This window comes from Chiloscyllium plagiosum, unplaced genomic scaffold (assembly GCF_037043375.1).
Source record: "Chiloscyllium plagiosum isolate Xiang-an unplaced genomic scaffold, Cpla_swu_hap1 HiC_scaffold_48, whole genome shotgun sequence".
Lineage (NCBI taxonomy): Eukaryota > Metazoa > Chordata > Chondrichthyes > Orectolobiformes > Hemiscylliidae > Chiloscyllium > Chiloscyllium plagiosum.
Genome location: NW_028270186.1, coordinates 607,580 through 622,837, shown reverse-complemented (window position 1 = coordinate 622,837; position 15,258 = coordinate 607,580). Strand labels below are relative to the sequence as shown.

The 15,258-nt window shown below is 45.0% G+C and overlaps 1 protein-coding gene across 9 annotated transcripts in view; it reads left to right on the top strand.

Moving 5' to 3' along the window:
* slc39a14 (solute carrier family 39 member 14) overlaps window positions 1-15,258 on the top strand; it is a 31,954-nt gene that overhangs the window by 8,209 nt on the left and 8,487 nt on the right. For 6 of the 9 annotated variants that reach the window (XM_043681166.2, XM_043681161.2, XM_043681165.2 and 3 more), the window contains 4 exons: window positions 249-495; window positions 5,340-5,526; window positions 11,706-11,875; window positions 14,105-14,227. In XM_043681166.2, the coding sequence (XP_043537101.1) occupies window positions 277-495; window positions 5,340-5,526; window positions 11,706-11,875; window positions 14,105-14,227 (699 nt within the window). In that variant the 5' untranslated portion in view covers window positions 249-276. Of the gene's footprint in view, window positions 1-248; window positions 496-5,339; window positions 5,527-9,612; window positions 9,815-10,826; window positions 10,859-11,705; window positions 11,876-14,104; window positions 14,228-15,258 lie in introns of all 9 variants that reach the window. The other 3 variants (XM_087984371.1, XM_043681162.2, XM_087984372.1) reach the window with 2 other exon arrangements.

Sequence of the window (15,258 nt, the reverse complement as noted above, 5' to 3'; positions counted from 1 at the left end):
TCGGAAAAATCTTTCCTGTTTGTTTTGTGTGTATTTTGCATTTCCTATCTGAAAGCTAATATCCTGTGGCCTAAATTATGCATGTCAACTTATCACAGTATCGAGAGGTTATTTGCTGTAGTGTGTTGTTTTGTGAATTTAGCTGTATGGAATGAAGGGGCAGTTCGTCAGCTGGCCTTGGCGTGTGTTAAGTGATCAGTCATGTCTGACCATGGTATTCTGACCTTTGGCCTTCTCTCTTTTCTCAGTCAACATCTCTGGTGTGAGCATCACAACATGTGGCTGCTGTTGCTGCTGGGTGTCCCTCTGTCAGTCACCGCCGCAGAGGGGAATGTGACCATTCTACCCACAGCCTTTCTCCACGACCTACTGCAACGCTATGGAGACAACGAGGTCCTTGTGTTACACCAGCTGAAGGCTCTTCTCAACCGGCTGGACGTTGGTGTAGGGAGTGCCAATGTACCAACCGGACACAGCACTGCCAATCTTTCCAAGGTGGGGACTTATCTGCTGTATTTTCGCTGTCCATCACCTTGAGCTCCTCATCCTGACATCTCCTCATTCACACAATTTATTCCCCATGAACCAAACTCCTGATGTGAAAATTCTCCAGTCTCTTCCTGACTTTCCTCAGTCCCTTCCTATCTCTGTCACCTCACTTTTTCTTGATGCTTCTCTGATGATACTTTGGATTGAAAAGATTGCAAAGCCACCTGCTCAAAGCCAATCAAGTCAACAGCTTGGGAGGCCTTGGGATTTTTCCGAAAGTTCGAACAATAGAAGCAGTCTGCATGAGTGAGCTCAAGTTCCCACAGAATCGGGGGACTTCTAGTTTTTGGCTCTCTACAGTTGCTAGAGTCTTGAAGCTGGATGTGGAAGCTGTTATTCCTCTCTCTTTCTTGGTGTTCTCTTCCTTCTACTTGAATTGTTTGTGAGACAATCTATTTTACTGAATTTGCCTTTGCAAAAGGTGGTGTTTATGGGATGTTACTATGTTGGAACAGTTAATGAATAGCTTATTATTTTAAGTTTTAGAGTTATGGTTAAGTCAATTCTTTTATTTTCATTTTGCCTGTATTAGAGTCATAGCGATGTACAGCACAGAAACAGACCCTTCGGTCCAACTCGTCCATGCTGACCAAATATCCCAACCCAATCTCGTCCCACCTGCCAGCACCCGACCCATATCCCTCCAAACCCTTCCTATTCATATACCCATCCAGTTGCCTTTAAACTGTTGCAATCGTACGAGCCTCATTGTAACAATAGTGTATGAATAAAGTGTGTTTTCTTCAAGCCTAATAATTTGACAACTCCATTGCATCCAGAATGCAACGTCTAGCACTTGCTTATAAGGAAAAGGTAAGGTCTCGGCTATCTCGCTGACATGTTTTGAGGAAGTTTGGTCTGGTCCATAAAACTGCCCTCTTGAACAGTTCTGATTTTAATGGTCCCACTGTCGGTGAATGTGCCTTCAGCTGTCAATTTCCCAAACCCCATCAGTCCTTTGCACACCTTCCCTTTTGCTATTCCTTTCTTTGAAATGCTTCTTAAAGACTGACCTGTTTAACCATCAGTCCTGATCAGTTAATTGTCTGTTTGATCCTTCCTGTCAAGTGCCTTGAGTTGTTTTTAGGATGTGAACCTCATTGAAATAATTCCACAGAGGCCAGTATCCATCACCAAGTCACTCTTTCATTTACCCATGGAGAGTCCTTGATGTTAGGACTGCCTCATTCAGAGCCAGCTCTGAGTGACCAGAACCTCTTACACTCCTGGTTAAATCTGTTAGCCATGACTCTCTGATTAGACCAGATTAACAGACCCAATCAGGGAATTCAGATTCTAAGAGTTTCAGCTAGTTGACTTTATTACAGTCACTATAGTCGCCATACAAATGGCACACGTTGTTGAAGTGAAAATCTGATTGCTGCAACTTTATGGTTTTGTTGGGCCATTTTGTGCCCACCATTTTCCTGGCTCTCATTCCCACGGAGACTCAAACCCTGAGCCTTTGATCCTCCAAGACTTGATTTCGTACCACTTCCCACTGACACCTCTGCCACTCTCTCTGCCTCTTTAACTATCCCCTAATCTAGATCTTCATGCTCAGTTCATGTACCCTGTCAGCGCTCTCCCAGTCCTTGTGGTTCCCTGAGATACCCTGTTTTGGATTGTTCCCAGATCCTGCCAATCACTGAAACAGAGTCTGATTCTGCATTCTAGCTCTTCTTCCGTATTCCCAAAGCTGGATTCTAATTGTGGTGTCCCTGCTCTCGGAAATTCACTCCCCATCCATCTGCTCTTCAGTCTGAGAAACCTCAGACTAATGCCCATGCTTTCATCACAGTTAAATACCCTCCCTGCAATCGCATCCCTACCTATCTCTCCCTGCCTCCTCACTCATGCTGTCTTCATACTTTCCTCAGCTGTGAGCAAACATTTGCTTACCATTAATTGCCCCCTTGATCTGTGTGTGTGTGTGTGTGTCTCACTTGTTCATTTCAGAGGGGCTTTTAAGTGTCAACCCCATTGCTATGTGTCTGGAGTCACATGTAGGCCAGACTAGGTAAGAAATGAAATAATCAATGGTGAAAGACATTATTACACCAGGTGGGTTGTTGCTATAATCGCAGATGGCTTTCACAGTCATCATATTCCTTTTGTTTGCAGAGAATGGGTCTCTGTCTCTAAATGTATAGGAAGGATGTTATTAAACTGGAAAGGGTTCAAAACAGATTTACAAGGATCTTACTAAGACTGGAAGATTTGAGTAATAAGGAGAGACTGGAATATTTTTCCCTGGAGTGTCGCAGGCTGAGGGGTGACCTTATAGAAATTGATGAAATCATGAGGTGCTTAATCGCCAAGGATAGGAGAGTCCAAAACAAGAGGGCATCGGTTTAAGGTAAAAGGGGAAAGATTGAAAAGGAACCTGATTCATAATTTTTTCATGCAGAGGATGATGCATGTGTGGACTGAGCTGCCAGAGGAAGTGGTGGAGGCCGGTCCAATGACAACATTGAAAAAGTATCTGGATGGGTATATGAATAGGAAGAGTTTCGAGGGGCATGAGCAAAATGCTGGCAAATGGACCAAGTTCAGTTTAGGATACCTGGTCGAAATGGACGAGTTGGACCAAGGGTCTGTGTCCGTGCTGTATATGTCTGTAACCTGCCATCTGCAACAAGACTGAGCTTGAGCGACAAGTTTAGGTGAAGCTCGTGGATAGTGACCATGAAAGTATCACTGTTTTAAAAATAACCCAGCTCATTCACTCATGTCCTTTGGGGAAGGAAATCTGCCATTCTTATTTGGTCTAGTCACCATGTCACTCCAGACCCACTGCAATGTGATTGACTCCTAACTGCCATTTGAGTCATAGAGTTTGAAATCAAAACAAATCATAGAACTGTTATGGTTCACCAGCAGGCCATTTGGCCTATCATGTTACTGTTGGCCCTACTCAATTCAACAGCAATTAGGATATCCAATTGATGCTGACCTTGCCCAGACCTGTGAATGAATTAATAAAAAGACTGACTAGGGTAGTTATTGATTTACTGACAAGAGGTAGGGAAAGCCCTAAATGAGTTTTTTGCTTCAGTATTCACTAGAGAGAGGGACCTTGTTGATCGCGAGAACACCATGGACCAGGTTAATAGGCTTGAACAGATAGATATTAAGAAAGGGGATGTGCTGGAAATTCTGGGAAGCATCAAGACTGATCAGTAATCAGGGTCAGGCTGGATATATCCAAGGTTACTACGGGAAACGAGGAATGAGACTGCTGCACATCTGGTGATGATCTTTGCATCCTCACTCTCCATGGGAGTAGTACCGGCTGATTGGAGGAAGATGAATGTTGTTCTTCAAGAAAGGGAATAGGGAAATCCCTGGGAATTACGTCTGTGGTGAGCAAGGCCCTGGAAAGGATTCTGAGAGATAGGATTTATGGCAATTTGGAAAAACATAGTTTGATTAACGATAGTCAGCATGGCTTTGTGAGGGGCAGGTAATCCCTCACAAGCCTTATTGAGTTCTTTGAGGATGTGACGTGACAAGTTAATGAAGATTGAGCAGTGGATATGGTGTAAATGGATTTCAGTAAGGCATTTTATAAGGTTCTCCATGGTAGGCTCATTCAGAAAGTTAGGAGGTATGGGATACAGGGAAATGTGGCTGTCTGGATACAGTATTGGCTGGATGAAAGAAGACAGTGAGTGATAGTGGATGGAAAGTATTCTGCCTGGAGGTCAGTGACCAGTGATGTCCCTCATGGATCTGTTCTTGGTCCTCTGCTCTTTGTAGTTTTTATAAATGACTTGGATGAAGGAGTGGAAGGGTGGCTTAGTAAGTTTGCCGATGACACAAAGTCGGTGGTGTTGTAGGTAGTGTCGAGGGCTGTTACAGGCTACAACAAGACATCGACAGGATGCAGATCTGAGCTGAGAAGTGACAGATGGAGTTCAACCTGGATAACTGCAAAGTGATTTATTTTGGAAGGTCAAATTTGAATGCTGAATACAGGGTTAAAGGCAGGATTCTTGGCAGTGTGGAGGAACAGCAGGATCTTGGGGTCCATGTACATAGATCCCACAAAGTTGCCACCCAAGTTGATAGTATTGTTAAGAAGGCATATGGTGTTTTGGCTTTCATTAACAGAGGGATTGAATTTAAGAGCTGCAAGGTTTTGCTGCAGCTTTGTAAAACCCTGGTTAGACCGCACTTAGAATATTGTGTCCAGTTCTGGTCGTCTCATTATGAAAAGAATGTAGATGCTTTAGAGAGGTTGAAGAGTAGGTTTACCAGGATGCTGCATGGATTGGAAGGCCTGTCTTATGAAGAGGTTGAATGAGCTCGGGCTTTTCATACTGGAGAGAGGAAGGAAGAGAGGCGACTTGATAGAGGTGTACAAGGTAATGAGAGGCAGAGATAGAGGAGATTGCCAGAGACTTTTCCCCAGGGCAGAAATGGCTGTCAGAAGAGGTCAAAATTTTAAGGTGATTGGAGGAAGGTATAGGGGAGATGTCAGAGGTAGAGAGTTGTGGGTGTGTAGAATGCACTGCCAGCGGTGGGAGTAGAATAAGATACATTAGGGACATTCAAGCGACTGCTGGACAAGCACGTGGATGGCAGTAAATTGGCAGTAAAATCAATGTTTGCTTGATCTTAGAGTAAGATAAATGCTGAGCACAAAATCATGGGATGAAGGGCCTGTACTGTGCTGTACTTTTCTATGTTCTGTATTCTAAGAGTATAATCACATGTTGCCAAAACATTGACAACGCGTTCAGAGGAACAACAATGACTAGGTGACATTTTCTATCCCCATCCAGTGCTTCTCGTCATCACAGCTTTTTGCAATTCACAATCTCAACAACAACAGCAGGATAGACAGTGCCACCTTCAAACACATCTGTCCGACAATCCTTCAGCAGCTGGAAAGTGGAGCTTGTGCTGCAGAAAAGCAGGAGAATGAGGAGGATGAGGCTGCTGTGCTCTTAAAGCCCACACCTTCTGAAGGTAAGTGACTTTCAGTCTTCTAAAACCCAGGGAGTGCCTCACTGTCGGAGGGTCAGTGCTGAGAGAGTGCTGTACCATCAGTGGGTCAATATCGAGGGAGTGCTGCACCGTCAGTGGGTCAATACTGGGGGAATGCTGCACTGTAGGAGGGTTTGTCCTGAGGAGTATCAGCACTGAGGGACGGCTGCACTGTCAGATTCCCCACGTTTCCAGTGACAAGAAGCTGACAGTGTCTTTTCTCCTGTGTCCACATTTCACAAGATCAGGTGTAGATTTGTGTGTGATGGTTTGTGATTCTTAGGCAGGACAGAGAGTAGGTGGAGTGACCGTTTTAATTAAAGGTGATGTTAGCACAACAGACAGCAATGACTTGGATTTAGGAAACTAGGGTATCGAAGCAGTCTGTGTCAAGATGAGGACTTATAAAGCAAGAAGTCACTTGTGACAGCTGTGTACAGGCTTTCTAATAGTAACACAGGATAGAATAAAGTTTCAAAGAAGACGACTCAGGCAGATTATCAAAAGGCTCCAGCAGTTATCATGGGGAATTTTAACCTACATTGCATAATAAAGTCAGATGGGAAAAGTAGTTTTGATGAGTAATTCAGGGAATGTGTTCAGGACCGTTTCTCACACCAAGGATGTTAAGGCACCAACTGGTTTTATGAGAACAAAAATAGAAATTGCTGGAGATAATCAGCAAGTGTGGCAGCACCAGACTGTTTGTTTCTCATTTGATCTCCAGCATCAATCCTTTATAAGCAGGTTTTACTACACCTGGTTTTGATCAGAGATTGGATTAATTACTCAGCTCAGAGTGAAAATGTCCTGCTTGCCAAGGATCATAATTTGATTGAAATTTACATACCGTTTAAGAGAGAGAAATGTGGATCTAAATCTACTAAATTTTCTGATGACATAAGCATAATCAGGAATGTGAGTTGCAAAGAAGACTTAAGAAGTCACCAAAGGGATATGGATGAGTTAAGTAAGTGAGCAAAGATTTGGCAATCTGAGAAAGTGTGAAATTGTCCATTTTGGCAGAAAAAATGTTAATGACGAGAGGTTACACAGCTCTGAGATGAAGATGGATCTGAGTGTCTGTAAATCACAGAGGGTTATTCTGCTGATACTGCAAGTAATCAGGAAAGTTCATGTGACATTGTTTTATTGTGAGGGGAATTGAATGCAAGAGCAGGGAGATAGTGCTTAAGTTCTACAGGGCATTGATAAGGTTGCATGTGCAATTGTATGTACAGTAATGGTCAGTGGCCTTATGCAAGGATGTTCAAGCGTTGGAAGAAGGTCGGAGAAGGTTTTTTAGAATAACACCTGGAAATGCGTGTTTGAGTCGTACATTCATAGAGATGTACAGCACGGAAACGGACCCATCAGGCCAGTTTGTCCATGCCAACCAGATATCCGAAACTAATCAAGCCCCATTTGCCAGTGTTGAGCCCATATCCCTTTTAACCCTTCCCATAGAGATGCCTTTCAAATGTCGTAATTGTACCAGCCTCCACCACTTCCTCTGGCAGTTCATTCCATACATGCACCACCCTTTGCGTGAAAAAGTTGCACCTTAGGCCTCTTGTAAATTTTTCCCCTGTCACCCTAAACCTATGCCCTCAAGTTCTGGACTCCCCCACCGCAGGGAAAACACTTTCTCTATTTACCCTATCCACGTCCCTCATGACCTTATAAACTTCTATAAGGTCACCTGTCAGCCTCCAAAGCTCCAGAGAAAACAGCCCCAGCCTATTCAGCCTCCCCCTATAGCTCAAAATGTAGTTTACTTCGTCTTTCAGAAGGCTTTCAGGAAAGGCTCACTTAAGAGTTTGGCATATAAAATTTACAAGCAATTAGGGGCAGTGTAATAATGTGGATAGTGAATTGGTTCACAGACTGGAAACCAAGAATAGGAATGAACAGGTTTTCTTTGGGTGGCATCAGTGACTAGTGGGGTTCCACAGAGTCTAGTGCATGGACTCCAGCTATATGGTGGCACAGTGGTTAGCACTGTTGCCTCGCAGCGCCAGAGACCCGGGTTCAATTCCCGCCTCAGGCGACTGACTGTGTGGAGTTTGCACGTTCTCCCCGTGTCTGCGTGGGTTTCCTCCGGGTGCTCCGGTTTCCTCCCACAGTCCAAAGATGTGCAGGTCAGGTGAATTGGCCATACTAAATTGCCCGTAGTGTTAGGTAAGGGGTAAATGTAGGGGTATGGGTGGGTTCGCTTCGGCGGGTCGGTGTGGACTTGTTGGGCCGAAGGGCCTGTTTCCACACTCTAATCTAATCTAATCTAATCTAATCTAATCTAATCTAATTCTCAGAATGTCAGCATTGTGATCTTGATGACACAAAATTGACTCGACTGTGTGAAGTCTTCCCAACTTTCTCACTTTTGAATTCAGACCCTTGGCCTTTTTATGTAACTGACCTTGTCCCTGCAGTTAGTCTGTCTTGTGAATGTGCTTGGGATTAGAGGAATATAGTTCAATTCTGTACAATCACTTAGTTGAGGACAAGTCTTACCATTTGTTCTAAGAATAATATTGCTTCTAACACTGTAATGTAATCTAATCTAATCTAATCTATTCACAATAAATATTAATGATTCATATAAAAGAACTAAATGTAATATTTCAAAGTTTGCACCTTAGCGAAGGGATGAGGGTAAAGCGGGTTTACCTTTTGAGGAAAGGTTAGACAGGCTCGGCCTGTATCCACTGGAATTGAAGAGTCAGAGTTGATTGAATTGAAGCACAAAAGATCCTGAGGAGACTTGATCGATTGGATGTCGAAAGCACTTCCTGAGACAATTAGAATGAGGGCTTGTTGTTTAAAAACAAGGAGGTGCCCATTTAAAACAGAGATGCAGAAACATTTTTCTCTGAGAATTGTGCACCTTTGTAATTCCCTTTATCAAAAGAAGAAAGTTACCTCAGAGTACAAGGGGGTCTTGATCACGTGGGCCATTGGCTGAGGAGTGGCAGATGGAGTTTAATTTACATAAATGTGAGGTGCTGCATTTTAGAAAGGCAAACCAGGGCAGGACTTAAACACTTAACGGTAAGGTCCTGGAGAGTGTTGCTGAACAAAGAGACCTTGGAACGCAAGTTCATAGCTCCTTGCAAATGGATTCGCAGGTCGATAGGATAGTGAAGATGATGTTTGGTTTACTTTCCTTATTGGTCAGAGCATTGAGTATGGGAGTTAGGAGGTCATGTTGTAGCTGTACTGGACATTGGTTCAATTGCATGCAATTCTGGTCTCCCTCCTATTGGAAGGATGTTGTGAAACTTGAAAGGATTCAGAAAAGATTTAAAAGGATGTTGCTAGGATTGGAGGATTTGAGCTATAGGGAGAAGCTGAATAGGCTGGGCTGTTTTCCCTGGAGCGTCAGAGAGTAAGGTGTGACCTTAGAAAATTTTATAAAATCATGAGGGGCTTGGATAGGGTAAATAGACAAGGTCCTCCCCCCAGGGTGGGGGAGTTAGATGAGCGGGATTAGGTTAAGGGTAAGAGGAGAGAAATTTAAACTAGACCTAAGGGGCAGCTTTTTCACGCAGAGTGTGGTGTGTGTATGGAATGAGCTGCCAAAGCAAGTGGTGGAGACTGGTACAATTACAACATTTAACACACATCTGGATGGGTATATGAATAGGAAGGGTTTAGAGGGATATAGGTCAAGTGCTGGCAAATGGGGATTGGAATAGCTTAGGACATCTGGTCGGCATGGATGTGTTGGACCAAAGAGTCTCTCTTCAAATTGTACATCCCTATGACTCTTAAAAGCAGTGGATGCAAAATCTTCACATTTTTTAAAAATTCAGAGGTATATATTTTCTTGATGATGAGCAATATGCAGGAACATGGAGTTGATGTTAAAACAAAATCAGCCGTGATCTTATTGAGTGATGGAGCAGTCGAGAAGGGCTGAATGGCCTACTTCAGTTCCTTGTTTGTATTTATGTGCTTTGATAGGGTGGATTAGCAATGGGTGTGTTCCTGAGTGAAATGGCAGCTGAACTGGGTTTGAAATATTGTTTAAAATAATGTTTCCACTGATCTGTTTTCTCTGCACAGTGTGGGGCTTTGGTTTTCTCAGTGTATCTGTGATAAACCTCAGCTCACTGTTTGGAGTCACCATCACCCTGTGCCAGCGAAAGCAGTTTTTCCACAGGTTCCTGATCTTCTTTGTTGCCCTGGCGATTGGCACGTTGTTCTCCACTGCCATTTTCCAGCTCATTCCAGAGGTGCAGTACTTCCTCAACAAGCTTCCCTCTCCATTCTGATATGGGGCACATGCTGTTGTTTACTGGGGGATAATCATCCCTGTTGAACTTAGTCTTTCTGTCACTGTTTGCTTCAACACTCTGAGTGGCCCAGTTTCCCATACACTTGTCTTGATGTTGAAACTGACTGTGTCACATGCACAGCACTGGTCAAATCTCTCTCGAACTCCCTGGATTCAAAACAAATTGTTGCTGTGCCAGACTCTGCCCTTTGACCTCAACGGGTGTGTTTGACACTCAAAATGACATACCCCATAGCACTTGCTCCTTGAGGTCAGATGCACCCCACATTAGACACCATGAGCTGATCCTGGAGTCGGTCAAACTTCACTGAACGTTGTGAGCCGGGTGAGTGAGGTTAAATTTTAGGAATACACCGTTTATTTCAGTATACAGTTGGATTCAGTCACTCCTCTGGAGCTCAAAGGGAGGAGATCTCTGTTCAATTTGGTGAGTTCTTGGCATTTGACTGAATCCGCAACATCCAGTCCCTCAGAACGTTGAAGCTGCTCACAGTAGTATCTGCGCTGGCTGTTTCACTGAGTTTCAGTTAACTCTGGAACCTCTTTCCCAAGTGTGAACTGGACACCACTGGCTGCTGAAACCCCCAACAAGGGTTATTGCTGGAGTGGGAAAGGTTGGAAAATGTGGCAGACTAGTGCTGGAAACCCCTCACCTGCTGGAAGATCTGGCAGTTTGGCATCGCCAGATCTCAGTCAGGAGTTGGAAAAACTGGGGTCACTCAGCTGCTCCCTCCTTGACAAAACCAGTCCATGTTGGAATATTGTAATCCCTTCCTATTCCCTGTTTCCTCAGAGATTGGAGACATTATGGCAAAGAGTACAGTCCTCTACATGTTACGCCTCAGATCCCAAGGGGAACCTAGTTAAAGATTCAAATTGATATTTTCCATCCTTCTGGGGCCACTTTTCCTTCATTCTGATTGGAATTGCTGTTGATCTTGTTGTCACCACTCTGTCCTGCCCAACACCTTGGTTTTCATACACAGCTGCCTCAACTTTGCAAACTGAAACCTAGTGACCAGTTGTGTCTCAGTCTGCTGTAATTGCACTGGTCTGATTTCTGGAATAACAGTTCCTTCATCCAGAGTGGAGTTGGAAGTTGGAAACACTCCAATTGGGCTGGAGGTAGAGAGTCTCAAATGATTAAATTATGACGACAAGTTGCATGAGGATAAACCTGTAATTTATCTGCTAGACAAGAGCTCTAAGATGATGAAAGTCATTGATCAGTTTGATGGAGAGAAACTCTCTCCTGTGGTGTTGAAGGGGATCAGGATGCATGCAGTACTGATCACAACAATGTGACTCCAACTTTGAGCCAGGCTGTTCAGGGGTAATGTGCACAAGCATTTCCTCACACAAAGAGTCATGGAAATGTGAAACGTTTAACCCAAGTGCTCAATCAAAGAACAACTGTCAGGTCTGCTGGGGTTTGGTAAGGATGAGAGTTTGAAAAATGAGGTTTCTGTGAGTTGGGGTCTGTAACAGCAGAGGTGGCTCCATGGTGTAGACAAACTACAGTCCCAGTGAATGCTGGGTTTGCTATAGAGCTTCTTTGTGTCTTATATTCTTGAATGGGGCCAGAGATGACTGTTATTCTAGAAATCACCAGAGACTCTATTATATTCTGTGTCCTTGAAAGTGATCAGAATGGATGGTGACATGGTCCAATTGTGGACCTGATTTGACATCAGTTGATGAGTTTAATGTTTTTTGTTTACCTTCTCTCTCCTTTTTGACCTTTTCCTTGCCTCTGGCCTTTCTATTGAATGATTTCCCCCTGCTTCCTGGTATGGAACCCTGACCTGGACCTCGACCACGTCCTCTCTCCTATGGGCGGTCGGGACTGTCACTCGGGCAGTCTGGGGCTATGGTTTCTTGTGTGTGACAGTCATATCTCTCTGCTCTCTGATGGGGGCCAGTGTGGTGCCATTCATGAGGAAAACCTTTTACAAGCGACTGCTGCTGTACTTCATTGCCCTGGCGATTGGCACTCTCTACTCTAACGCCCTCTTTCAGCTCATTCCAGAGGTATTGTAATTCACCTTAATTCACAGAGTGTCAGTGGTGCATGGAGAGTCGGCTCGTGTTTGTGTTAGCTGCTGGCCCAGCCCGGGTCTCCTCTTGGAATTCCTTGCTCTTCCCTGAACCACTAGGAAACCCAAAGAAGAACCAAGTGCCCACTGATTGGCTACCCAGCTCCCAAAGACACAAGCCTCCGTGCCAGCTGGCAAGGGCAAGGGCAGTGGCTCCATATGAGCAGCACCGAAACACAGGGAGGGGCCCATCGAAGCTGAACATGCCAACTTTGTTTCACAGAAGGGTCAGAATGTGGAACTCTTACCCTCCCCCCTGGGAGAGGTCAGAATGTGGGTGTCTCTCTGGGGAAGGTTGAGATCAATATTATAAAATGCATTTCAGGAAAAGCTAGTGATGTACATGAGGGAGATGGGAATAAAGGGTTAGTTTGGCCGATTTAAATGAGGATCAGTGTGAGAAGAGAGTGACCAACAGCAGGAACTGGTTGGTGTGAATAGCCTGTTTCTGTCTTTTACATTCTCTGTCATTTCTAACAAACAGCTAGTGAGGTTCCTTGCTTCAATAATCGCGGCGGGGAGTACAAAAGGTAACACTAAACCCTTAAGAAACCACTGGTTAGGCTCAGCTGCAGTCCTACTGTAGGTTTTGAAAGATGCACTTTGGGAAGGATAGTGGCGCCTGAACAAGGGTACAGTGAGAGCAGTGATGGACTCTACTTACGTGGACAGTCTGGAGAAGATGGTATTGATTTCTTTACAAGTGGAGAAAGTTACTGAAGGCCAAAAAATAAATTTAAATCAACCTGTTGGGACATGTTCTCAAACATCTCTCCAGAATTGGGATTTGAACTCCTGAACCAAGAGGAGGAACATTACCACTGTACCTTATGACCCCTTTTCAATTCGGATTCCCAGAAATCCCAATCAAACATCTGGCACTGAAGCTTTGAGAGACTAGTGAACCTAAAGCCCTCTCTCCATGCACACTGATCAAGCTTGGGGCATACCAATATTTAAATCCTTTGTTCCTGATTGTACGTTTGCGTTATGTGACACCGGGATTTCACATGAAGCTTCCTCACCTGTGACTGCCAGTGGCTTGGCTTCCCAGATGTGGTTTGAGGTAACATCATCTGGCTGAAGCCAATCAGGTTGTATTTCTTTTGTATTTACTTGGAGACATTTTGTTTGTTTTTAATGTGGGATGGGTAGTGAACCTCTGCCCTGTCTAAGTGACTTTGGAAAAGCTTGCTGCAAGGAGATGGGGGAGGTATCTTTCGTCCCATTTCCTGCCCCTGTACAGCAAGCCCACTGTGTCCCAGAACATGATGGGGCAGCGACATGAGGGACATGGGTTCTCTGCATTGTCCTTCCTGTCATTGAGCCTCTTTGGGGCTGTCCCTCCAGGGCCCCAGCAGCACACCTGCAGACCCAGAGGCTGGCACCGTTTGCTGAGATTCCCAGGACAGTCTGCAGGCCATCATCTGGAGCTGCTAACAAACCCTGAAGCAGCCACAGTGAGGAGACATTGGAGTAAAAATTCAGAGACTCCAGTCACATACTACAGAGAACTCACCAGACACCTGTTCAGCTCCCACAGGTTTTCATGTTCAGTCAAAGAAATTTAACTTGTCATTTTTTTCCTTTTCCCTCCCACTCCCATCATCTGACAACACACTCCCTCCCTCTGACCCACTGACCATCACTCTGTCTCCCTCTGACCCGTCTTGCGACCCCCTCCACTTCCTCCTGACTCCCCATCCTGTCCCCTCCACCTCCCCTCCCAACTTCCTCCTGACCCCTCCTCCTACGGTGACTCACGGTGCCCTCTACACTGTTCATGTAGCTCTGTAAAGGACCTGGCACTGATCCTGTTTAATCAACTGGGAAATCACTCCGAATTGCTGGAAATCAAGAGGCTTCTCCCCCTCAGGGAGAGGTGAGGGGATGGTGTACGTTTGCCTGTGGGAGGGACAAATACTGTGCTGCTTTTTATTTATTCACAGCATGTGGGCGTCACTGGCTGGACCAACATTTGTTCCCCATCTCTAATTGCCCAGAGGCATTTTAAGTCTGACCTACATTGTTGTGGGTCTGGACTCACATGTAGGCCAGACCAGGTGAAGGTTGCAGTTTCCTTCCCTAAGGGGCATTAGTGAACCATACAGTTAGTTGTGATCGTAATGGCTCTTTAACTTGATGATGTGTTCCCCTCACTCAGGCGTTTGGATTTGACCCAAAGGAGGCTGATTATGTGTCGAAATCGGCAGTGGTCTTCGGGGGATTCTATCTCTTTTTCTTCACAGAGAAGATCCTGAAGATGGTGCTGAAACCCAAAGAGAAGGTAAAGCTGCATTTGACCCTGTTGACTGGGCGGGTGCTTGATAAACCTCTGGATTAAATTATCTATATCCTGGGAACAAGTGCTGACTGAACCAGTGGAAATTCATCCTCTGACAAGGAAGCACACTCCCTTCTCTTTTTTATCTTTTCCTTTTCTCAGGATGAGTATTGACAATCTTCACAACAGAAAGCAGGTGCCTCTGAATATTGGTGTGCAGCATCAGCGAGGCCGATCTCTGCCCCCCTCTCCTCTGTCTCCACGCCCCATATGGAGGTCTAGGACAGTAAAGGTTCTCTCCCTCTCCATCCTTGCAGAACACAGGAGTGGCAGGGAGGAAAGGGGTATTGCTAGGCCTTCAAAGGACTGCAGTCCACGCTAGAATAGAACACTGAATGACTGAGCATCTGTGATAACTGGAGCATCCTCACTGAACCTTTCCTAATCTTCCAGCCAAAGGCAGAAGAGCTATGGGAGTTATTGAATGGCACCTGATCATTAGGGTTCACCAAGATGATTCTTTTGCTTGTCAAGATGTTGTGTTCTTCATTCTCTTTTCTGGGTTCTCCAGTTCTTTTTAGGAGGCATAGACGATTCGTACTCGACCTACAAAGTCTCTTAGTTACAGGTTAAAAACCGCAGCTTCCAGCCACTGGTGAGGGAAAAGAAATTGGCTTTCTTCTTCGATATTTCACTGGAGACAGAGAGGGGGAAGGCACACCGTCTGCCCCTTGCAACAGTCCGAAGGCTTCTGCTGGTATCATTCAAACCCTCAAGCTGCTCTGTGACCCAGGAGCCAATCAGAATGTTGTTGTCAAGCTGATGGCATCCACAACTGGTCACAAATCAATCAGCGACCTATTGCCAACCAATTCCCAGTTTGGACACACTTCTTCCCCCCCCCCCCCCCCCCCCCCCCCCCAGTTGGTGCCAGCCTGCCTGTAACCAGCCTCTTGCACTGCTTGAACAAAGAAGCAGGACAGGCATGACTTGCATTTCAGTAACTTGCTTTGAAAAAGTGTGGCAATCCGATC